A 26,477-nucleotide genomic window follows, 5' to 3' on the forward strand; every position below is an offset into this window, starting at 1 on the left:
TGACTGAAATTGATGAATTTAGAATGATAACATAAATGGAGATCACTGTGTAATTATGGCCACTCCATTCACAGGTTTTGCTTCTGGAAAACAAGATGTGGAACTGTGCCCAGTTTCCGCTCATCCTATTTGGGGGGATGTTGGTGATCACCACCCAGGACCTCCGAGGCCTTGGACTACCTCAAGTTTGGGGCCACCACCCAGGTGAGCATCACCCTCAACCTCCCCAACCTCTGGTGAATGAAGTCCCGGCCTCAGAGCCGGAAAGATGACGTGCAGAGGGTGGCTGGCATCCCCTCGTTAGAGGGGAGTAGCAAAGACATGAGTGAGAATTGTCTTAGCATAGAGAAGAATGCCAGGAAACTGTCATGGAAAACCATGGAAATTAGTGGACTAGGTAAATCAAGAGACCTGGATTCTAGTTTAACACGGCCATTAATTCTATCTTCTAAGTAGGATACTTCTCTTCTCCTCTCAGTTTCTCCATCTACCAAACAAAGGGATTAGACTAAATGATATCTAAAAGCCCTCCCAGCAATGACTGATGTTTAGTCAGATTTCTTTCTTTCCTTTGCAAGTGACTAAAATCCAATCCAATTTTTTAAAACAAAAAAAAAGTCCATGTGTATATGTAACTTCAGGCATGGCTGGATCCAGCTACTCAAGTGGTATCCCCAGGACTCAGTCTCTTTCCATCTCTCAGGTTTGTTTTTCTCTGCGTGGGCTCTATTCATGTTCACTCTTCACACACAGTACACAGTGGTACATGACTGCTAGCACCCCTCATTATAGGCCTTTCTCTCAACAGCCTTAGTGTAAAAAGCTTCTCTATTTCAAAAGGTCCATTAAATCCTTGGGATTAATTTTGTACACCTGAAACTAATATAACATAAATCAACTTTACTTCAATTAGAAAAATAATAATAACAGTACTTGCTTCATGGGGTTGTAATTAGAAATAATCTATGTAAGCTCAGTGCTGAGAAGTGACTTAGAAGTGACTCAATAACTTTTGGTTATTATTAATAATATCTCTCCCTGAAAATGCAATCATGTCATTTTTCTTTCTTAAAAAAAAATCTAAACCAAGATACCTTTTTTCTTGTGTATATGACCTAATTGATTTTTGGCTACTATAAATTAATAGCCCTAAAGAATAGAAATTCTCATTCATAATCTAATGTGTGAATAAAAATGTTTGGAAAAATATAGTGTGACCACTTGGATTTAGTTTTCTGAGTAATTCATACTCATCATTAACAAGGAGAATGAATAGCACATATTTATTGAATGTTTCCCATGTGCTAAGTAGTTTACAGACATGATCTCATTTGTCCTTATCATAGCTGCATCTACTACGTGGAAGATACAGAACCTCCCGACATGACTTGGAGAGAGAGACACACACACACACACACACACACACACACACACACACACACACGTGGAAGATACAGAACCTCCCGACATGACTTGGAGAGAGAGACACACACACACACACACACACACACACACACACACACACACACACGTGGAAGATACAGAACCTCCCGACATGACTTGGAGAGAGACACACACACACACACACACACACACACAAACACACACACACAAACACACACACACCCAGGAAGACCATGTGAGGACATAGGGAAAAGGCGGCCCTCTACAGGAGAGCTCTCATCAGGGGCTGACCGTGCCAGACCCTGACCTGGGACTTCCAGCCCCCGGAATTTGTGAGAAAATAAATGTTAGTGTTTAAGCCACCCGGCCTGCTGTACTCTGTTGTGCAGCTCTAGCTAAGGCACAGGCACTTGTTCTGCTTGTTCTCCTTCTTCCTGGTCCTACGGTAGCATTCAGCATATGGTAGGGACTTGGCAAATATTTGTTGAATGAATGAAATAAACTTCCTGTTTTTACTGCATTTCAGGGTGCTTGGGAAGTGGTGAAAACAACAAGGCTGGGAAGTCAGGAGACCTAGGCTGGGTTATAGTCTCAGTCCTGCCATGGCACCACTCTTAACTCACTGTGTCCCTTCCCCTCTTGGGCCTCGGTTCCCTGATTGGTGAGATAGTACTGCTCAACAAGATGACCTTTCAAGTTCCCTCTAGTAATGAAGTGATATAATAAAAATAGCCCCCCTCTCTGGGGCACTAACTGTGATTCAGGTCATGTACTTGTCCCTTTTCTCATTGAATCCTCCCTTTTGCCTGGAAAACAATAAATGCACTCATCATTTCACAATGAGGAACCAAAGGAACAGAGCTTTGACTAACGAGAAAGGGGAGGAGTACTCTTAGCATTAAAACAGTGTCCTTTATCCCGAGATGCGTCCTTCAGCATTGAGGGGTTGAAATGTTCTTTGTTTTAAGAAATAACAGTTATGATAAATCACAGAGAAAAAAATGTGACAATGAGTGTGTATATGTCCATGAATGACTGAAAAATTGTGCTGAACACTGGAATTTGACACAACATTGTAAAATGATTGTAAATCAATAAAAAATGTTAAAAAAAAAAAATAAAAGAAATAACAGGAATTTTTTTAAGATTCTTACAGAGAAAAATGAGAATTTGGCAATGTGTCAGCTGAAAGAAAAAACATAAAGTAAAAAGTGCAAGTTAAGCTTTATCCGGGAACCTTACTGACAACTATAGTCCGCGAGACAGCCTCTCAGATGCCTCTGAGGAAGTGCTCCAAAGAAATAAGGGAGGAATTAGAATATACAGAAGGTTTTTTAACTGAGAAGAAAGGTAGTCAAACATGAAAAGACTACTGCTAATCACGAAGAACATACATGTCAAGTTAATGATTTTGTGCCTTTTTTGAATGGGAAGATGCAAGAATCTCAGTTCATTGAAATTATTCCTTAGATATACATCTTGACTATCTTGGGCCCGTATCCAAAGCATAAAATGCTTCCTGAATGCTCCAAGGTGCACTGTCAGTGGGAGACTGCAGTGGCTAATGGCTTGATCTTTGTAGAACTGGAATGGCAGGCACCATTCTTTGTTTATAGTGTTCCCTGTGGGTCATAAAATTGACCACGTTTTGGGACCAGTTTCATGACCAGTTTGTCCCAGGGTGCTAGGAAGTCTCATTACTAAATCAGACTAGGATTTTGTTGGTAAGCCACTCAATGGTCTATTTTTTGGGTTAGGCCCTGTTGATAACCCAAAATTCTCTGTATCAACTAATTTACTAGTCTGTTATGATCCAGGAACTATTTTCCCTTGTTGCTTCTTCCTGTATCTAGAGTTGCACTATTACAATTATTTTATATAGTTATATATCTGATCAATTGCCTCAAGACATTTAGCCATCATTAACTTTGTTGGAGGCCTGATTACACATTGGGTAAAGCCAGAGACAGCAATCTTAAGAGATAGACAGGATATAAGTAATATAGCTAGTAACATTAATAAGATCATAGTACACCAGAGAGAGACACAAAGCATAAACCTTTTGAATACAACGAAGAGAGAACAATTTAAAACAATGATTAGTATAAGTAGTTGTAATTTGAATCACAATAAACTATCAAGTTCAGAGGGAAACCAGCTGGAGAAGCCAAATTCTGGACAGATCAGGCAGAGAGAAAAAGATAAATATTTCATCTTCATTTATAAAGGTATACTTTATCAACTTGTTGTAGGTCATAGTTAGCATAAAAGGAAAAATTTTCTAGAAAACAAAGATTAAAAGCCTGTAATAGTTCAGACAAAAAGTCATAAAATTATAAATCATATTTATCTGTTTATTCAGTCCTATGCAGTTAATTCCTGTTGATCTGGATGAAGGCATCAGGTTTTCCATTAGAGTTTTGTAATTTCTTACCCTGTTTAGTAATATGATCTAAAAGTCATTAGAAACCTTATTTGTCAAAAAGTCCCTTTTATGAATCTTCTTGAAAAATCTTCAAGCATCAGAGTAAAGCAATGACAGATGACTTTAAATGGCATGGTTAAAGATCTGATTACATGCAGCTGACAAAGAAACTTGGTTATTTCTGTGACATACAACATTTTAATATAACTAGAATTATGACTGATAATAATTATACCAGACTTACCAGATTTTTAGGAATTCCATATAATTTTTGTAATATCTATATTAATGATACATACCCATACAGCATAACCTAAGAAGGTTTACTGCCACTTATTTGACAATGTTTCCCATGTAATTAAACATAGAAAATAAACCTAACTAGTTTAATCTCTCTCTTTTGGTGGTGTTTCAGGGTTCCTTTGAGGCATCCCAAAGTTAGCTAGAGGTCAAAAGAGCTTCATTTAGAATTGAGTCTGTCAAAGATATCAAAAGGTTTTAAAACACTTGGTCAGTTAGGATCATAGATCACTGCAAAACAATACTTATTCATTCAACCAGAGTGGCAATAAACAATTTTAAAGATAAATACAGAAAGTTACAACAGATAACTTAAATGGTAAAGAAAATTTACAACCCATTATCAAAAGCAGATCAATATGCCAAGAAAATTTTGTTCTCTTAACACAGAGAGAAAACCAAATTCTAGTTTTGTACCACCTTTTTCTTTTTTTACTTGTTTTTTGAATTATAGTGAATATACAATGTTGTGTCAATTTCTGGTGGATAGCATAATAGTTTGTACCAGCTTTTGATGTTAAAATTTATTTTTTATTTTAATCTTAGCCAGTCTTAACCATGAGTAGAACTTTTCTCAGAGTTCCTTTCCCACAACCGTTTTACAACTTTCTTTTTTACTTTCAGATTTTGTCCTATGTTTTTCCCTTTCTTTCTCTTTCTCCAGGAAAAAATTATTTTCTTTTCCCTTAACAAAATACATTTCCATTCCTTATACCTTTTCCTTTCATATAAAGTTGTTCTCTTTATTAATTTTAGTAGTTTTACCTACATATATTAATTAGAATTCTTAACTTTTAAAAACTTTAATTTCTAGTGAAAACTAAGAAGTAAGCAACTATGAACTCCCTTTTATATTACTATTCTGTAGGTTGGCAAACTTATAAACATTTAAAAATATGTGCTTTTTTATAGAAAAATTTTCAGTGTAGCACCAAAAATTTTTATTAGTAGTCCTAAATATCTTTAGTTTCTCTGCAAAAGGAAGCCTGTATTCAACAATGAATGTCTCAGTATCTTATTTTATTTGGGAATGATATAGATACTTAATGAGCTTTCATTATTTAGCTTAACTTGGCAAAACTGTAAAGCTTCAAGTTACCAAAAATCTGGAGAAATTAATTTTAAGTAGACATACCATGAAACATATTTATTCTTAAAAGAGATCACTTAAAAGCTCTTATTTCATCTATATATATTTAATTCACTTTTCCCAACAATTGTGTTTAGATTACACATGAAACATTTATGAGATGTTAAACCAAGTCAGCCATTTTTCTTACTGATAAATTTTATAACGTAGGTAATATGACCTTATTTAACTATTAGTAAACCTAGGTGCAATAAAAGTAACATGTCTATATTAGTTAAACCAACAAACTTAAATTTTAGTAACTAATATTAATTTAATATTGAATATTTCCTAGATCTTGTGAACTTGAAATTCATTTGGGCTAGTTTCTGTTACATTTAGAAATACTTAACTTGTAAGCGTTTCTTTTTAAGTCAGTTAAATAAAGCTCTTCTACAAATTTAATTTTGATAATACTATCTGAAGGTAGAGACATACATGTTTAATGCACACAAAGACATTTAAACAGACATAACCAGAGATCTTATAGTTTCATTTTTAAAACTTAGTCATGAATCCGGTATTACAATATAAACTTACTAGTTTGTAAATCACAGTTGAAATGACTTAAATTTATTTGCTCAGATGACTAAGGCTTTTTACTATTTGTGGAGAAGACTTTTAAGATTTATATTTGTCCTGGATAAATCCTTATGGAGACTATTAATTAGATTTTGGATGAAGGAGCCTTTTTAGCAGTTTGAGTTTAAAAAGCTCTTTTTCCCTTTGGTTTCAGTTTCTACCTGATTGAGCTAATTAGGCTCAGTCTCAGGTCAATGTGGGTGTTTACATTTCTGTTATGTAGAGAGCTGCAAGACAAAGATAGTTGCTTTTCGGGGGAGAGGGTATAGCTCAGTCGTAGAGTGGATCCTAGCATGCATGAGGTCCTAGGTTCAATCTCCAGTACCTCCATCAAAAATAAATAAGGAAACCTAATGGCCTCCGTCTGGAAAACAAAACAAACAAACAAACAAACAAAAAAGACAGTTGCTTTTAATCCCCCAAAGAACTGGCATGCCACCTAAATAATATCAAAAGATTGATTTGCCCAAATACATTTTCCTTAATTTGCTTTTTAATTAGTGACAAGATTTCCAACTAAACCGGAAACCAAGAGTTCTATGTTCTAGAATTTAGGATTCAGTTTATCATGTCTTTTCAGAAGTTTGCACAAAGCATTCAACAAAAGGCCCTTTTTCTGAGTACACAAGTTAAATCCAGAGCAATTTACCCTAGGGGCAAAAAAAATCTCCATTATTACTTTTCCTAGCCCCTGAATATTAACCCCCAGTTTTTACTTCATGTTGTGTGGGCTCAGGTAACTCTGGTGGTTTCTTTTGGTATTTTAGTATTTTAATTAATATTGCTTTGGAGATGGATTTATAAGCCTTGTCTTATAATACCAGGCAGGGAAAGTATTCCCCAGTGAGACATAATGTCTATTCTGTAAAATAATTAAGCAAAGAGATGTAACCATCTTATATAAGCCTATTCAAATACACCGATTTTTATAGACTTTTATCTCAATTGTATCAACTCATACCTTTAACTTTAGCTTCCCTTAGGACCCAATCAACAAATCTTGGCTTGGAATCCCAGAAACTTTCCCTTTTATCCCCCAGCCATTTTATCCATTTTTGTATAAAAGGCTTTGGGGTTCCTGGGGAAGGATTGAGCCAAGAGGCTCAGGCCCTTTTGTCAGTCTTTAACCTGATTAATTAGTCTAACTGTTGCCCCCAAGCAATTGCTTATCAAGTATCTCTGTGTAATTTTCTTCCAGCCTTATACATTTTTTTTTTTTAATTAGAGGTAAATAGAGTAGACTTCTTTCATCCTTTTAACGTTGGCGTGACCAATAGGGAGTCCCTTTGGCCCATCCAGCTTTGGGTGATGTTGTATCAAAACCTTTGTTTTAACGCCATCAATATCCACTTTACTTATTCTATTTCTTAATAACCATCTAAAGCCTTCCATACTGTTGGGAAGAGTAGTCTTAAAAGTTTCACCTTTTTGGGAAGAAGTCTCTTGACTTTCCCCTCAGCTTCTTCTTAGTCCCCTGTTAATCAACCTAATTAACATTAATTAATCTAATGTTTTTATTAGCATCTGTAAGACCCTTTGAGGGGAAACCAAGACTACAAATAAGACTTCCCAAATCAGATTTGTTTGTTTGTTTGTTTTAAATTAAAAGAGTTCTTAATTTAAGGGAAAAAAGCAGTCTTAAGAGGGAAGTTCATAGTGATACAGGCCTTCCTCAGAAAACAAGAGATACCTCAAATAAACAATCTAACCTACCACCTAAAAGAATTAGAAAAAGAAGAACAAACAAAACCTAAAGTCAGTAGAAGGAAGGAAATAATAAAGATCAGGAAGGAAATAAATAAAACAGAAATGAAAGAATCAATAAAACCAACAGCTGGTTTTCTGAAAGAGTAAACAAAATTGTCAAACCTCTGGCCAGGCTCACTAGGAAGAAAAGAGAGAACACAAATAAACAAAGTAAGAAATGAAAAAGGAGAAAGTACAACTGATACCAAGAAAAAAGAAAAGAATACTATGAACAATTATATGTCAACAAATTGGACAACTTAGAAGAAATAGACAAGTTTCTAGAAACATACAGTCTACCAAAATTGAATCAAAAAGAAGTAGATAATTTGAACAGACCAATCACTAGAAGTGAAAGAGAATCTGAAATGGAAAAGACAAAAAAAATCCTTGCAAACAAAAGTCCAGGACAGAATAGCTTCACTGGGGATTCTGCCAAACATACAAAGAAGAACTTATACTTATCCTCTTCAAACTCTTCCAGAAAATTGAATAGGGAGGAACATTTCCAAACCCATTCTATGAAGCCACCATCACCCTGATACCAAAACCAGACAAAGACACTACCCAAAAAGAAAATTACAGGCCAAAATCTCAGATGAATATAGAAGCAAAAACTCTCAACAAAATATTAGCAAACCAAATCCAACAACACATAATAAAGATCATAGACTATGATCAATTCAGATTAATCCCAGAATCAAGAATGGTTCAACATACGCAGATCAATCAATGTGATACACCACATCAACAACAAAAAAAAGGGCAAAAACCACATGATCATTTCAATAGATGCGGAAAAAGCATTTGATAAAATTCAACATTCATTCATAATAAAAACTCTCACCAAAGTGGGTATAGAGGAAACATATCTCAGCATAATAAAAGCTATTTGTGACAAACCTACAGCCAGCACAATACTCAACGCTGAAAAATTGAAAGCCTTCCCACTAAAATTTAGTACAAGACAAGGATGCCCACTCTCACAGCTTCTATTCAATATAGTTTTGAAAGTCCTAGCATAGCAATCAGACAAGAAAAAGAAATAAAAGGCATCTACATTGGAAGGGAAGAGGTAAAATTGTCACTATATGCAGATGACATGATACTATATATAGAAAACCCTAAAGACTCCACACAGAAACTACTACAGCTGATAAATGAATTCAGGAAGGTAGCAGGATACAAGACTAACATAGAGAAATCCATTGCATTTCTTTACGCTAACAATGAAATATCAGAAAAGGAAAGTTAAAAAAAAAAACTCCCTTTTAAAATCACATCAAAAAGAGAAAATACTTAGGAATAAACCTGACTAAGGGGGTAAAAGATGTATATACTGAGAACTATAAAACATTGATAAAGGAAATTAAAGGTGATTTAAAGAAATGGAAACATACCCCACACTCTTGGATTGAAAGAATTAATATTGTTAAAATGGTCATACTACCCAAAGCAATCTACAGATTTAATGTGATTCCTATCAAATTAACCAAGACATTTTTCACAGAACTAGAACAAATAATTCTAAAATTTATATAGAATCACAAAAGACCCCAAATTGCCAAAGAAATACTGAAGAAAAAGAGTGAAGCTGGAGGCATAACCTTCCCAGACTTCAGAATATACTACAAAGTTACAGTAATCCAAACAGCATGGTACTGGCACAAAAACAGACATATAGATCATTGGAAGAGAACAGAGAGTCCAGAAATAAACCCAGACACCTATGGTCAATTAATCTTTGAGAAGGAAGCAAGAATATACAATGGAGAAAATATACAGTTTCTTTGACAAGTGGTGTTTGGAAAGCTGGACAGCCGTGTATGAATTAGTGAAGTTAGAACACTCCCTCATACCATACCCAAAAATAAACTCAAAATGGCTTATAGACTTAAACATAAGAAAGGACACCATAAATCTCCTTGAAGAGAACATAGAACATTCTCTGACAAAAATTTTAAGAATGTTTTCCTAGGTCAGTCTCCCAAGGCAACAGAAATAAAAGCAAATAAGCAAATGGGACCTAATTAAACTTATATTTTTGCACAGCAAAGGAAACCATAAACAAAATGAAAAACAGTGTACACACCAGGGGAAAATATTTGCAAATGATAAGTGATGTGACTGATAAGGGCTTAAGTTCCAAAATGTACAAACAGCTCATAGAACTCAATAAGGAAAAACCAAACAGCCCTATCGAAAAATGGGCAGATGACCTAAGCAGATATCTCTCCAATGAAAACATATAGATGGCCAATAGGCACATGAAAAGATGCTCAATATCACTAATTATCGGAGAAATACAAATCAAAACTACAATGAGGTATCCCCTCACACCAGTCAGAATGGCCATCATTAAAAAGTCCACAAAAGATAAATGCTGGAGAGGGTGTGGAGAAAAGGGATCCCTCCTACACTGTTGGTGGGAATGTAGTTTGGTGCAGCCATTGTGGAAAACAGTATGGAGATTCTTTAAAAAACTCAAAACAGACTTACCATATGATCCAGCAATTCTGCTTCTTGGCATATCAAGATCTGGAGAAGACTAATTTGAAAAGATACATTCACCCCCGTGTTCATAGCAGCACAATTTACAATAGCCAAGACATGGAATCAACCTAATGTCCGTCAACAGATGATTGGATAAAGAAGTTGTGGCATATATACTGCTCAGCCATAAAAGAGAATGGAATAATGCCATTTTCCACAATATGGATGGACCTAGAGATTATCTAAGTAAAGTAAATCAGAAAGAGGAAAACAAATATTATATGATATCACTTGTGTGTGGAATTTTTAAAATGACACAAATGAACTTATTTATAAAACAGAAACAGACTCACATACATAGAAAGCAAACTTATGGTTACCAAAGTATAACGGTTAACTGTTATATTTTTTGTATACACCTTCTAATTTGGTCTTTTAATAGCTACCAATAAAAAACAGCTATTTGTAAGAGAGTTCTCTTAAAAAATCACTAATTTAGAAGTTTCTCCAACTTAAAGGACCCATTTGTCTAGCTGTTGGCGAATAGTATTTTAATAGCAACTCAAACCATTCAAGATACAAGATGCATTCACAAAAGAGAGTACAAAAGATGCAGCCTTTACAAGATCTAGAAAGTTTCTCCCAAAAAAGTCTAAGAAAGTAAAGGCCTTCAGTGTACAGGTGATGCAACAAATGTTGAGATGACAAAGACCTCTTATCCACTGGGACCCCTTAAGATAAAATTCCTTGAGAGTTGGCACAGCCAGATAAAAAGACTGTTCGGAATCCTAGTCTTTTTGAATGTACCTTCTGGATGGCAGAGGACAGACTCTCAAAACACAGAACAAAATGCTAAGAAGATCCGTTAGAACATTTACATCTTAGAGGCACAAGGAGAGAAGTGCAAGTTCCTCCTTTACTGGCAGGGGCTGAGGGAAACAGCAGAAGGTGAAGGTGACAGAAGAGAGAGCATCTGGGTCAGGCAGTTATGAGGGAGTAGCAGAGGGAGAGGCAAGGTTAACACTAGCAGCTTTTTTATAAACTCTGATATTGTTTCAAGCAATTTTTGGGTTGATTTCCTGCAAAGAAGTTACTTTATCATTTCCTCTTTTAGAAGTTTCTAAATACCAATCAAAATAAGCATTCTATTCAGTCTGTTTGATCTTATGGCCAGCTTTCTCTAGCTGTGGACACACACAAAAATTAATTTTGGAATGTCTAAAAAAACCCCAAGTTGACCATTTTAGGTTGAGATCTCCCTTAGTGTAATTTTCCAAAATAAGTAAGTATTTGCAAGTGTAAATTCTATAAGTAATGTACATGAACCTGGCTGGGGTGTTAGTTGAAGGCTGGTAACCTATTACTCCTCTTTCTTTAATTTTGAAAGCTTTGTTTCCCATTCTGGTTGGTTTGTCAAGATAAAACTGCTAGTAGTGATTGTGTGATGGGTCACTGTGCTGTTTGTGAGCTTAATTCATCTACATGTCATCCAAGAATTGTTTCAGCTGTATTATATGTCTTGATTTCTCCCTCTGGCAGTTTAAAATCGTCATAGGTGCTCACATCACTGAGTGGCCAGCTTTTATGTGTGGTCCCTGAACAAGCAAGTTTTCTTAATAAAATGAGTGGGTTTCTCTGTGGGGCTGCTACAGGGAATGAGAACTTGCCTCCACCACTCCTGCAAGTTTCTCAGTTGCCTGAGAAAGCAGTTGCTGGCCAGGAGGAGATGTCCCTTTTCCTCTTTGGAGCTGAAAACTCTCATGCTTTATTTTCACTTTAATTCTGACAAATTCTATTAAAGTAGCCAATTTAAGGGAAACAACAGGCCAGTCTCCTACCTAATCACCCAATACGAACTTACTTAGAGTTTTTTTTTAACTGGATAACCCAGGTACCACTTCTTGAAACTAATTTCAAGAAAAACCTTGAAAGAGTTAATCTACCACCAAATAAAAACAAAGAGTTTATCCACCACCAAATAAAAGTTAGGGTCATCAGCCAATAAAGTGAAATCCAATACCAAAGAGAGGCTCACCTAAATTTCGTCTGGACTCACCAAGGAGCAGACAGGCACAAGGGGCTGCTGTTAGTATCAAGATTCTGGATCCTCATTGAGCTCAGACAAAGGAGAAAAGTCTGCTCTGGATCCCTTCATAGTCACCTGAATTGTCAACTGAAAGAAAATTGCGCAACATAAAACTTGTGAGTTAAGTTTTATTTGGGGAACTTACTGAGGACTATAGCCCAGGAGACAGCCTCAGATACCTCTGAGGAAGTGCTCCGAAGAGGTAAGGGTGGAACCAGGATATATGAGTTTTTTGCTGGGAAAAAATACAAACAAACATCAAAAGACCACTACTAATCACAAGGAACACATATCTCAAGTTAAAAGTTGTAGTGCTTTTATTTGTATGGGAAGGTACAAGAATTTGGGTTCATTGAAGTTATTCCTTAGATAAGCATCTTAACTACCTAGGGCCAGTATCCAAAGCACAGAATTCCCCTCAGGGCGCACTGTCAGTATCAGTCGGCAACTGACTTGATCGGCTTGAGGTTGTAGAAAGGGAATGACAGGCACTACTCTTTGTTTACCAGAATGACAGACAACATCTTTTGTTTTCAAATGCCAGTCTCTAAAATTCATTTGGAAATTTGATTGATGCATGAAACCCCAAAGTCTTGAACCACATAAGCTATGTACATGGGAGTGTTTTTTGTTTTTGTTTTTTAATTTTGGAGTTTCTACTATGCATTAGGCATAGTAGGGGAACAGGATAACTAAACTACAGCTTCAGAGGCTTGAATTCAAATTAGAGCTCTGCCTCTAATACTAACTGGGTCACCTTAGGCGAGTGAAGTAAACTTTCTGAGCCTGGGTTTCCTCATCTATAAAGTGAGGATAATTAATAGTGCCTACCTTATGTAACACACTTAGTCTAAAGCTAGGCACAAGTGAGTTAGTATTAGAATTATTACCTAGGCAATGGGAGAACCACAGTAAACAGCCACAGGCAATGAAAAGGTGCCTGAGGGAACAAGGATAAGGTAATAAATTTCACTCATGTATTGGTTGCATTGTTGTTTCTGAAGTCCCTAACTTCCAGCCCAAAAGAGTACTTGTGTTCATCTCTATAGATTATACCACCTCAGGCAAAGCATTCCCCAGATCTCTGCCTCGGATATCTATTAAAGAGTGGGCAAGTCCTCCTACTCCCCAGAATATTAGAACTCAAACTCTGGCCAGTATCAGAACCACCTAGGGAACGTAGTAAAAACAAAAAGGCCCAAATTCTTCCTACTTCAGTGAGTCTGGGTCTCTCTGTGCTTTATTATCTTCCCAGATGGTTCTGATAACACACCAACTTTCCAAACTGCCGTTAAAGAAAAAAAAAAAAAAAAGACAAGGCTCCCTAGTTATTCTAAAGGATGATAAAAGATTATCATGATTAAAATCCCATTTGTTCCACTGTCTGTGCAGATGTCAAGCAGTTTAGGCAGTCCTTACATAAGTTGCTTGTGCCCCAAGGGAAGCTAGGCCTGTATCTCAGCATCCATTGAGAATGAAAAGCGCAGTCCCTGGGGGCTTCAGTTCTTCAAAAGTCTTCTATAACCTAGTGCCTGTGTCCCAGCAAGGGGGAAAGAGGAGCAATACCTTTCCTAGGGTCACATCAGCTTCACAGTAGAGCCGTGGTGGAACCCAGAGCCGCAGATGCTTGGGCCAGTGTTAGAAGGGCTTATCTGGAGGCTCCCACCCTGGAGGATGCCCTCCTGCCTGCGGACAGGTGGTACAAGTTGGAAGTCTGCAGGCAGTGCCCTGCAAGTATTCGTTTACCTGATATCTGGAAAGGACCCCAGCAAAATTCTGATATTCCAGCAAACCCTTTCCCAAAGGTTTGAAGATTAACTTGGGGTCTTCTCACAACTGGAGAGGAAACAAGAACTAGCCTTATACCTAAACATCTCAAGATCCTTGACAATCTTATTGACCAATCTTGTTGCCTCAGCCAGAACAAAGACCTGTCAGTTGGATGAGATCTGAGATTAGAATTGCATTATGGACTCTCAACGCTGTGAATAAACAGGCCAGAGGATGCATCTTGCCTCCTCAGGCCAGAAATACTGCCACGTAATGGTGCCAGACAAGTGAATAGAGGATTTTTCTCAAACCGCAGTGTTTCCGTTGATTCAGGGTAAGAAACTTGAAGGGTGGGGCCAGTATTCAAACCTGGGGGTCAGTGTAGTGGTCAAAGCTACAGGCTTCAGAGATAGAAAGATATGACAAGGGCAGAGTTTGGGCTCTGCGAAGGAGTTGTTGTGGCCTTAAGCAAGCTATTGTTTACTTCCCTGAGCCTCGGTTTCCACATGTGTGAAAACAAAATAACAGTGCTACCCAGAAAAGTAGACAGGCTTTATGGGGTCTGAAGCTTATACCCTGGGAATGAGGTTGTGGGTAGGAGTAAGGGGTGGAGAGGGCCTCTTTAAGAAAAAGAATACAAAATTACAAATTCAAAATTGCCTGGAGGACCTTGGAAAGGGCCCCATGTAAGGGAGGGGCTCAGGCAAATCTATCTCAGTTGCTACCAGTTAGTTGTGAGATCATTTAAGTAAAGCTCATGGCACATGGGATAATGGTACGGGGAGTGGTATGGCTTGAGTAAAATGCTATAATTTTGAAGGAGGAGGAAATTTTGGCCCATTCATCTGTCACTGAAGTAGAGATAATGACAGAGAATGGAACACTAGAGAAACCTCCAAAACCTTCTTTAGCTGCAGAGTTCTATCCTGACTGTCACATGTGACCTTAGGCAGATCACAGCCTCTCCTGATGCCAGCATCCTACCCAGTGAAGTGTGGCTAGGGGTTGTACAATCTCTGCCTCTCCTCCCCTTCCCAAAAGAATCCCCATTCCTCTCTCCCTGGAGCCTCACAGAAGCTAAGAAGCAGTTAGAGGTGAGTAAGTGCTCCTTTTTTTCCAGCTTAAGAAAGGGGAGCTCCCAGAGGATGCCTTACAACAAATACACAGCCAGTGAGAAGTGGAGCCCCTGTCCTGGGTTGAATAAGGAGGTGGGGGTGTGTAGATAGTTTCTTAGAGGCAGAAATAGGGCATTGGTTAAAAAGCCTGATGCACTGGGCTATCGTCCTTACTCTGGCACTTTCTAGCTTAGGCAGATCCATTTAGTTCAGAGCCTGATTTCCTCATCATTTAATGTACAGGATTAAATGAGAAAATAAAGGTAAAGCACTTAGGAAGAGTGTCTATCCCTTAGTGAAGTGATTAATAAATATTAGTTATTAAAATGATCAGTGTTGTAGTCGCTGTTGCCATTACTGTATTAGGTAAACATGGATGACTACTTTCCCAAAACCCTCCCTTCCTCTCCTCCTGCTGATGAGTGATCCTCTTCCACTGGGCTTCTTCAGGCAGGAGGAGCACCCTCCGGGGGAGGTGGGCGGGGCTTCATTCTAGCTTGGCCAGAGCCTGCTAAGGCACAAGCCGCTGAGCTGGAGTTTGCACCTGACTAGACACCTTCCTGCTCAGTGCAGACCCCTGACCATAGCCAGGAGCCCTGTCTTTCTGAAGCAGTTATGCCCGAGACAAAGAGTGCTGAGGGTCCCCCAGGAGCTGTTGACCTCAAAATGGACCTCAAGTCCCCTCCCCAAAGTGCCGAGAAGCTGCAGAACAAGGACTCCGGTTTCTTGGATGGGAGCCCTTCAGAGTCGCCGGGCTTGGAAACGACGAAGGGCATAACGTGAGTGCTTTTTTCTGCCATCCTCATTTCTGCCTTCCAGCCTGGAAGCTTGCAGTGGCGAAAACCCCAAGGTGGGTGTGTCTGGCCCACAAGCCATCGTGCAGGAGCCTCAAAAGATACAGTCAGAGGCTGAATCAAGTTGAGAGCTTAAAGAGGCAGAAGGGAAGACTACCAGAAAGCCCTTAGGATATAGTGATCCACTCTCCAACTCGTGCAGGTGGTGAACCTAAGACAAATTACCCAAGGACATGCACTGGCTCATTGGGCAGGATGGCGGCTGGAATCTAGTGGTGGCTCTAGAGTCTGTTTGTTTTTAGTTGAGGTATAGCCCTGGAGTCAGATTTGTTCCTGGCTAACTCTAATAATGTTGGGGAGGGGGGGCAGAATCCCCGGCTTCTTGGAAGAGAAGGTGACACTTGAGCTAAAACCACAGGTACCCAAGCATTTCCTCTTCCTTGCCTCTTTCCTGCAGTTCCCTGGGCTTCTACTTCAATTGAGAACTGCAGTGACAATGTCTAAAGCGCAGTATGTGGAAGAGTCTGTGTTTGAGGGGAAGTGGGGGATCCCTCACAGTGCTTTCTAACCGTAACAAGGAGGGGTGTACTCAGAGGGTTTCTGCAAGAGAGCCAAGCTACCGGGCTCCCGCCTCCTTTGCTTCTACCACTCAGGCAGCATGGCTAGTTCACTGAGGAAAAATAGTTGGGGTGGTTGGCATAGTGATAAAGTTCTGCACTTTAAGAAGAAAATGTTGACACCATCGGTACAGTAGAAAGAAAACTTGCGTCCCCATTGTGATTCTGCTCCTTCCTTCTCTATGCCTCCGTTTTGCAAAACAGGGATAAATTGGTGGCAGTGTGAATTTAAGGAGGTTGCCTGTGGAAGTTAAATCTGAAAGGTTGTGCGGGAGGGGGGGCCAGTGTGCAGCAAGGAGGGGCAGTTACTATAAGAGGCAGGCAAACCCCTCTCCATTGCCACCCTGCAGGACAATTCAGGGGTGGACACAGTGACTGGCACTATAATGTGCTTCTGTTGCCCAAGGGCTAGTCCTGGGGCTTGTTTAGAAATTGCAGTCCTGAGAGTGAGGTCTCCAGGCCTTGGGGCATCCACTGCTGAGTTTATTTCTCAATCACAGGGTCTTGGAGGAACCACTTAGCTCTTATGTCCTGAACTAAAACATGATTTGATGGCAGTTTTAGCTACTTAAGAATCAAAGAAATAAAGCAAGTGAGAACTTGCTTATGACTTGGAGGGAGGTAGTAAACAGGTTGGGTAAGCATGGTACTTATGGGGTCATGGGTACTTATGGGGTACTGGGTTTGAATTCCCACTTTAGCTATTTACCAGCCTGATCAAGTGATGGAACTTCTCGGTACTCTAATTTCTCCCCTGTGAGATAACAGTTCGCTCCTCCCAGGATGGCTGCGAAGGCGAAGTGTGCGAAGTGTGCTTAGTGAAGCCACTAAGCTCAGTCCCCAGAAGCTAACTGCAGTGACTACAGTGACATTCCAAAGTCACCAAAGGACTTAGGGCTAGAACCTAGGTGTACTGCCTCCCAGCCCAGTGTTTTACACAGCTCATTGTATTATTAAGTTTGCTGAGTGGCCCAAAGTTGAATTCTCATTTCCTAAGTCCTTTAGTTAGAAATTTCAAAGTGACCCGTTGGTTCTAGTTGCAAAACAAGCCCATCATTGGAGGCCCGTGGTGTGCAGTGCTCCGTCAGCGATGTTGACACCCACAGGGAGAGAGAAAGGCATGCAGAGACTCTCCACCCTCTTTCTCCGGCAATTTTTCTCTTTAACCCTTAACAAATCAATGGGCAGATCCTCAGGAAGCTCGAGGATTCAGGGATTAACATAAAGATACAGGTGTTTGGGGCAGTTCTTTCAAAACATCATTCCTCCTAAGACTTACAGAGGCTCAGTAAAGCAGACATGTTGCCCAAGATAACACAGCTAGTTAAGTAGTAGCCTTGAGTCTTAGTCCCTGGTTTGTCCAGGGACCAGGCTCCTTCCACAATACCTCTGCTGCTCCTCACAGTAAGTCTCCTCACTGGAAGTCTCTCATGGGAAATTTCCAAGATTTCTGAAGTTGTGGATGTAATACTCACCTTGGTTTAACCTGGTCCAGGTACAAAGAGGTATAAAAATAGATTGTTTTGTTATTTCACCACTAGAGAGGATACCTCCGTAGAACTTTCTCCTTGGTGATTGAAACCTTATTTCTGGATTACCTTCACATCAGTCTTTAAAAAAGGGTCTGAGTTTTTGGTTTTGTTTTTTTGGAGGTAGGAGACATGCCATTCCCCAGTTTGATGTGCTGGCCTGGCAGGAAAAATTCCTCTGGAAACCAAACCTGGAATAACCCTGTCCCAACAGACCATATCTAGGGACCTAAGTTATTTGACCTCTTCATTCAGAAGTCACAATGATTTCTTTTTGCTGCCTGCACTTTCCCCTCTTCTCTGAGTTCAGTCCCTTATCTGCTACTAGTTCTATGACCTTGGGCTATTCCCTGCCCCCTCTCTGAGCCTCAGTTCCCTCAGTTATGAAATGGGGCTGTCCCTTTACTCATCTGTCCGGGCTCGTTTCCAGGAGACAGTCCAGTAGAAATGAGGTGAGGAACAGGGACTCTGACGCAGTCCTAGGTTCAAATTCTGGCTCCCCAGTATATCCTTTGATAAGTCACTTTAAAAATCTCTATTCCTCAGTTTTCTCATCTGAAAAATAAAGGCAATAACCTACTTTCTAGTCTTGACAAGAAGATTACATGAGATAATACATATAATCCTTAGCATAATGTCTATTACATAGTTAGTGTTCTAATGGCATATGTTTAGTGTCAGCTGCTAAAACCAGGACAGTATTGGGCAAACTGAGATGGTTGGTCACCCTACAGGAGACCACGAGTGCCAAGGAAATCCATGGGGACTGGGAAGTGGCCAGGAGCCCACCTATCCAGCTTAACTCAGGTTTTGGCATACGAGGAGGGATTTTGCCTGTCAGATCTCCTCACCTCCATGAACCCACATCCTCAAGTCTTTTTCTTCTCCTTTAGAGCATTCCAGACCTTGGTTCACCTGGTGAAAGGTAACATAGGCACAGGGATCCTGGGACTACCCCTGGCTGTGAAGAATGCAGGCATCCTGGTAAGAGGGGCTGCCACAGGTGGGGGAGGACAGCCTCTAAGAGTTTATAATGTCTTACATTGAGTAGTCTTACTGAAAGGCAGCTTGGTCTAGACCTGGAGTCTAGACATCTAGTCTGGGTTTGAGTTCTGGCTCTGCCATGGACTTTGAGTGGCCTTAGCAAGTCATTTGTCCACTGGCTGAGCCTCAGTTTCCTCCCTTGTGGAGTGCAGGGGTTGGATGACTAGTTTTCCAGTTGTGCTCTGTAAAACACTAGTGCTGAGGGATGCCTCAAAGGCCACTAAACATCAGAAGTCTGAGTCCTCTACTCTCACCATAACACGTCATTGTACTTGCTTTTTACACTTTATTGGAGTACTACTTGAGATCATATTTGAAAGAATATATAACATTGTAAATCAACTATACTTCAGTAAAGAAAAAACAAAGTATACCTGTTACCGCTAAAAATGCCTTGCAAACCAGTTTGCTAGATAGTTCTTTGAGTCTTGAATGAAACCTGAACTACCAAATCCCTCCCTACCATGTTATTCACAGATCCATTCTCTTCTCTCTTGCCTTGCCCCTTGGCATCCCCGTCCTCTAGATGGGCCCGCTCAGTTTGCTGGCCATGGGCCTCATCTCCTGCCATTGTATGCACATCCTGGTCAGGTGTGCCCAGCACTTCTGCCACAGGTGAGGAAAACAGTGTTCTCATGTCAGTGCCTTTGGTGCTTGGTTCTCAGGGACATCCCAGAATTATACCCCATATAAACAAGAGTTTACTTCTTAATTTCCTCCAACAAGGCCAAGAAAAAGAGAAAAGCATTCAGGGCAGGGACCTAAAGTGAGACTCCTCCATGTGACTCATTCGGTGATCTCAATCAGGCCATTGTGCCTATCTGCTTGGCTCATCTGTAAATTGGGCATAAACAATCCATGCCTAACCCTGCCTCAGAGAATTGTCGTGAGGATCCAATGGGATCATGGATATGAAAACTACTGTACCCACGCAAGGCATATATTATTACCCTTGTTATGTAGTAACTGCCCTACTTAATAGGCAAGAAAAACAAGCCACCAAGGAAATACCACCAGGTGTCAAAATACTTTTTTCCCTGCCCCAATGTTCTTCTCACTCCAGCTAGGTCCTGCTGTGCTATGTGCCTACTGACTTCTCAGTATATGACCTTAGATTAAACTGCCTCTTGGTAACTGTATGTCCTCTCTCCTTCAGGCTTAACAAACCGTTTATGGACTATGGGGATACAGTGATGCACGGACTAGAAGCCAGCCCCAGCACCTGGCTCCGGAACCATGCACATTGGGGAAGGTACCTTGTTCTTGCTTGACCCAAAGTGGAGAAGAAATGTGGCTGTCAGGAATGCCCTCTTCCCTGGAAATTTGGCTTATGTAACACAGAATATTGCAATTCACATGGAAGGAGTTCATTGGCAGTCTTCCTTATCCGGTCCCACTCCTTGTATATCCCCAGCAATCCCCTTGTATTTCTTTGCTATGCAGCTTTAATATTATTCACTTTATTAGAATTAGGCCCTAGAAATACCGTGGGGAACAAAGCAAACAAAGCTTTGCCATCACAGGACCCATAGTCCAGTGGGAAAGGTGGACATTAGTTTAGAACACAGTTACTTAGTAACTACTAGGACAAGTACCTTGAAGGAAAGAAGTACTAGCTGCTGCCGTACAGGTAAGGAGATGTGCGTGGGTTCAGGTAGGCTTCCTAGGGTGGAACAGTTGAGGTGAGTTCCAAAGGAAGGCAGTCTTAGGAATGAGGAATTACCTAGGGGAATGCAGGAGCCTAAAGGGCCTTCCAGGAGGAAGAGCAAGATGTGAAGGTCCTGAAGCAGGAGGGAGTATGTGACGGTTTCAGGGGACAGGAAGACCAGGTCACTTGAGGGCAGATAGTCAGGGAGATGATGCTGAAGAAAGATTCAGGGGCCCAGCCAAGCTGCACATTTTAGACTCTCTTCAAGGTTTTTTTCTTGTCTTAAAAGCAACCAGGAAACCATTGGAGGCTTTTAATCAGAGGCTTTCCTGTTTTAGTCATAGTTGCATTGTCTAAAGATCTGTCTGGCTTCTGTAAAGAGAATAGATTGTAAGGAAGCAAGAATAGATTTAGTCAGACCCATGAGGAGGCTGTTGACAAGGTCCAGGCAGGTGGTAATGATGGCTAGGTCCAAGCTGGTGGCAGTGACAATGGAGAAAAGTGAATTTGATAATAATTTGGATCCTGTGGTTGTGGGAGAACAAAGGAGTCAAGGTTGACTCAGATTTCTGATGACTTCTGTTTTGGATATTCAAGTAGAGATGTCAAATGGGTAGTTGTATATGTATAGGCTTGAGCGTATCTTCAGGCAGTGGACAGAATTGAAGTCAGCTATGAGGCCAGGGGACAGAAGAGGTCTTTTAGGGAGAGAGTATATAGTGAGAATAAAGAGAGAAAAAGACCATGACATTAAGCACCCTTTGATGAGCTGAAGTCTTCCTCCTGCAACTCCCACCTTTTCGCTTTCAGAGATGATGAAGAACTTGGGACTAAATCTACTCTTTTGTCTTTGTTTTCAGACCTGTCCCCTCCCTGTCTGTCTACTCCTTTCTGAGCACCTCTAGATTATCAAAGTCTTTCTTGAACTGTGATACCCTGAACTGCACCACCTGAGGTGTGCCCTGCCCATGAGCATCATGGGTCTGGCACCTCTCTTGACCCAAAGCCCATTCACTTACTGAGCTAATAAATTCAACCTATGAGCAGATTAGGGAGGCTATGGGATGATTACCAGTATTTTCCCAATTGTGTGACCCAAGCTTTTGTCTGTCACAACCCCTCAAATCCTTCTACTCATTGTTGGGCATATAAAGTGGATTTTTCCTGCTCTATTTAGAGACTTTGCTTTGCTAATTATCTGCTCTTCTATGACTTGAAGTTCTTTTTTGAACTGTGTGCTCTTCCTCTCAACATTAAAATGTGTTCGTGTATCTCCATCTTAAAAATGATAAAATAAATTAATAAACCTTCCTGGACCTCATACCTTCCTTTAGCTACCATCCTATCTCATATTCATTATCTGGTCATTCAACAAATACCTACTGAATACCTACATGACAGGAAGTACTTTAGGCAGTGGGCTCACAACTATGAACAAAATGGGCACCTTCAAGACTGGAGCTCACACTCTAGCTTCGTGAAAGAATGGCCCACCCTCTGACTTTACTTCCATAGACGCCATTCACACCTCTTTCGTGGGTCACCTGGCTTTCTTGTCCTATACTTCTACTGAAGTTCTTTCCACCAGCACCTTAAAAGACCTCCTTCTTTACCCTAGAGCACCTCTCAGCAGCAGTAGGTACGACTGACTATTCTTTTCTTCAGACATTAGCTCTTCACTTGGCTTCTGTTAAATCCTTTTTCACCCTAGTTTCCCTTTTACCTCTCTGGCTATTACTTTGAAGTCTTCTTTGTTTCTATCCTCCCTGTAAGTGTTGCCATTCTCTAGGATTTGAAACCTTCTCACTCTGCATACTTTCCAACACTGATCTGCCTTTTCAAGGCTTTATCTATTACTAACAAATCAGCAGTTCCAGAGCATTAATATATGGTTGTCTCCTGAATGTCCCCTGTAGGAACCTCAAGCTCAACAATTCAGGTACTGAATGTGTCATTTCTTTCCCTTCCCCTAAAACCTGTTCTTCCCTCTGATTTCCCAGTTCATTTTGTTGTCCAAGCCAAAAACCTGTCAATCACTTTAGGTCATTTCCTTTCCCCTTCCCCTTGACGTACGTGGTCACCAGGTTCTGTAAGCTCTAGCTCCCTAGCATCTCTTAAAATACTTTTATTTCTCTCATTCTAATGGCCATGTCTTTGTCCGGGTGGCTGCCATCTTTCACCTCCATTATTGTAAGAATCTCCTGTCCAGTCTTCCCATCCTCCGTCTTGCCCCCTACAGTGGATTCTTCACATGGCAGCTAGAAAAATCTGCCTAATCCATCTGCTGAAATGTTCTTTCCTCACCACTTCCTCGCCGTCTCCTCCTCCCCTTTATTCCTCTTCTCTCTCTCTCTCTCTCTCTCTCTTCATATTCCTGAGGGACTTCTGCCCCAGTATGGGTTTTTCTAAGAAGGCTGTCTGCTCTATAATTCAGGTAAAATGCCCCTTTACCATGGTCCTTATTGCCACATTATTTTTTATCCATCTCATCCACTAGTCTCTAAACCACTAGAGGAAAGACAGTGTTACTTGTCTGTGTGTCCTCAGTGCCTAGTATGGTGTCTGGCACATGATAGGAAAAAATTTTTAATGTTAATTATAGCTAATAAAAAACATTGGGCCTATTGCCTTACATCAATTAGTATTCAACACGGAGCCAGGTATGGGGCAAGATTCCTGACGATGAAGAATTTTACCACTTGCTGAGCTGAGAGTGTGAGGGTGGTTGAGAAACATGTGTTTTTAAAGAACTATTGTTACCTCCCTTCTTACTGCTCCATTGTTGACTGTGGTGGCAGGACTAAGGGTGCTGGTAGAGGGTCACCAACCCCTAGGAACAGAAATGGAAATGACAAGCCTACTCTTTTTATAACAAGTTTTCTTTCTCTCTTTCTCCTTTCTTTCAGGCATATCGTGAGCTTCTTTCTCATAGTCACCCAGTTGGGCTTCTGCTGCGTGTACATTGTGTTTCTGGCCGATAATTTAAAACAGGTAGAATCTTCTAGAGAATAAGGGAGGGAAAAGGACATGGCTTCTTCTCTTTGGGCCCTAGTGTCCTCATCATACAAAGAAAGAAGTTAACCAGATGTTATCAAAGAACCCAGGCTTCCCCCAGTTCACACATCTGCAGATTTCCGTAAATGGTTAGTTTTTCCGCAGCACCCTTTGTCCAAGTTTTGTCTCTAAAACTGGACCTGTCCTCAAGATTGGTTTTTAAAATTGAGCTGGAGGAAACCCTGGATTTTGTCTGTCATCCTGCCTTGGAACTTAATCATCTTTAACTCTTCTCGAACTGATATAGGCCTTTTTGGATGATACCTAACCTGTGGGTCATCTTTATCTACCTTGAGGTGCTTAATCTCTATGATTTAACAGTTTTTGTCCCCAAGAAGTTCTTTTGACCTATCACAATAGTTATCTTGTAGCAATTTGAGCAAAATAATATGGGTAATAACAGAAGCTATTCTTTGTCAGTCAATAAGCTTAAAAAAACTGATTCTTTAGATTCTATAGAGGTTTTTTTGTTTGTTTGTTTTGCTTTTAGTAATACCGGAAAATTGGAAATATAAAAAAAAGAAATTAGAAGGAAGGAAAAAAAACAGTAAGCATTCAGAGTTAGCTTCTATTAAGCGTCAGGTACAGTACTGAGCATTGTATAAGCTTTCCCTCATTTAATTCTCTTCATGGCCATATCAGAGTAGATACTGTGGTTATTCTCATTTTGCAGATGAGAAAACTGATGTTGTGAACTCTATAATGTATATTAATAACATCACAGAGCAAAGATTAAAAACACAGGCCTTTCATCATCACAGCTTAAGTTCTTAAACACTATGTCACATGTCGTCTCAAAACAAAACAAAATTATTTTTAATCCAACCACTCATGGTTATTGTTTTGATTATCATTTTTCAATGTCCTTACATTTTTAGTGTAGTTTTTAATAATTTCATAATTTTCCATCATGCAGATGACTTCAGTGTTCTATGATTGGATATTTTCTTTGTTTCCCTTTGTTCTTTTTTACTATAATTTACATAAGTCTTTGTACATTCTTTTATTCCTTATAATATATTTGTGTGTATATATTTTAAAGTAAAATTACTGGGTCAAGGGTTTGATTTAAAGGCTCTTACCTGCCAGATTGCTGCTTGGAAATCAATGATATAGACAGAATTTTATCAGTCATCTGTCTAGAGACAAGGTAAGCATGTCTCAAGGAGTCTGAGGACTAAGTGGGATGTGCTCTAAAACATATAAAAAGTTAACTATCAGTATAATATTTTGGTGCTGGGTCAGGACACCTCTAACACCTTGAGGCTGGGGGTGCTTATTTGTGAACTAAGGGGCAGAAATGTGTGGAAGCAGGAAAGATAATTGGAGCAAGAGAAGGCTCCCTTAAGGAGATGCACCTGAGCTGGGCATTGAAGGGCAGGTTAGAGGAGAAGTGATGGCAGCCAAGGTGGGAGAAGGAAGGAGTGAATGCCTAGAGGCAAGAATGTGTGGGGCTTGCTCAGTAGAGACAATACAAGTGATTGTAGAAGGTGTGGAAGGTGTGGGCCTTGGGAAAGGAAGAGCCTTCACAGTTGAATGGGCCTATTTATAGAGGGCCTTGAATGCCTGGCTAATGTTCCAAGTAGTTTTCCCTACTGTAGGGAGGAATCAGAGAAAAACAAAGCTTAATGATTCATTTAGGTATCCAGGTGTGTAGTTAAGTGAAAGGGAGATTTCAAAATAAAAGTGTATGCTATGATTGCAGTTTTGTAAAATAAAGAGGGATGTGTATATTGCATGTAATTTGTGGCATTGCATACACAGAAAATGTACAGATGAATATATCACAAGGCATTACCATGGCTACCCATGGATATTGAGATTATCATTGCTTTAACGTTTTCTTCTTGCCTAACTCTGTAATTGTTCTGTAGTAGATTGTGTTGCTTGTACAATGAGACTGCATCAGTTAAGTCATGCTGATTCCAAAGGAGGATGGTACCATTCCCCCAACACTCACTTTTGCCAAGCGGATGTTTGTACAGTGTGCAGTGGGGTGTTCCTTGTTTGTCTCGATGACCAGAGGATGCTAATAGCTTCTATTAGGTTGCATCCAGGAATGCTAAATGTCCTGCAATGAATGGTCCAGTCCTCACAAGAAGAGTTCTGTCACTCAAAAGGTCAGTTTTGGTGCAGTTAAGAAATAGTAAGCGGTGGACTTTTTCAGTTAAAAGCAAAAGGAACAGACTCTGTGGAACTCAAATAGAAAAATAAGTTTAGTGAAAGAATATTGGCTAACTTCCAAAATGACAGAGAAAAATGTCTGTCCTCTTTTGAGAAAGAATGGTGCAGAAGATTTACAGTAAGAAGTCCTAAAGTCACCCTAACTCATTGTGAGACATGCCAGTTCTTTGAGTTTGATTTTGGGCCAGGCACTGAACTAATCAGGTAGCCAGAAGATTCACTGACTCTTCCCCTTGCTTTTCCCTATTCCTTCCTCAGGTAGTGGAAGCAGTTAATGGCACCACCAGCAACTGCCATGACAACATGACAGTGATCCTGATGCCCACCATGGATTCACGACTCTACATGCTCACCTTCCTGCCCTTCCTGGTGCTGCTGGCCCTTATTCGGAACCTCAGGATCCTGACCATCTTCTCCCTGTTGGCCAACATCAGCATGCTGGTCAGTTTAATCATCATCATCCAGTACATCACCCAGGTTAGTGCACACCACACACCTGACTCCTCCAGTGGGCAGAGGCTTTTATATATATAATAGAGTGATATCTGGGGCCAGTG

At 40.0% G+C, this 26,477-nt stretch overlaps 1 protein-coding gene across 5 annotated transcripts in view; it reads left to right on the forward strand.

The window, feature by feature from the left end:
• The window catches only part of LOC102540475 (proton-coupled amino acid transporter 2), a 135,120-nt gene that overhangs the window by 96,753 nt on the left and 11,890 nt on the right, over positions 1-26,477 (forward strand). For 3 of the 5 annotated variants that reach the window (XM_072954358.1, XM_072954367.1, XM_072954364.1), the window contains exons 4-9: positions 75-204; positions 18,884-18,974; positions 19,561-19,649; positions 20,191-20,286; positions 23,589-23,673; positions 26,179-26,397. In XM_072954358.1, the coding sequence (XP_072810459.1) occupies positions 75-204; positions 18,884-18,974; positions 19,561-19,649; positions 20,191-20,286; positions 23,589-23,673; positions 26,179-26,397 (710 nt within the window). Of the gene's footprint in view, positions 1-74; positions 205-15,564; positions 15,830-18,883; positions 18,975-19,560; positions 19,650-20,190; positions 20,287-23,588; positions 23,674-26,178; positions 26,398-26,477 lie in introns of those variants that run through there. The other 2 variants (XM_072954377.1, XM_006204615.4) reach the window with 1 other exon arrangement.

The sequence above is a fragment of the Vicugna pacos genome, chromosome 3 (assembly GCF_048564905.1).
Source record: "Vicugna pacos chromosome 3, VicPac4, whole genome shotgun sequence".
In the NCBI taxonomy this organism is placed as follows: Eukaryota; Metazoa; Chordata; class Mammalia; order Artiodactyla; family Camelidae; genus Vicugna; species Vicugna pacos.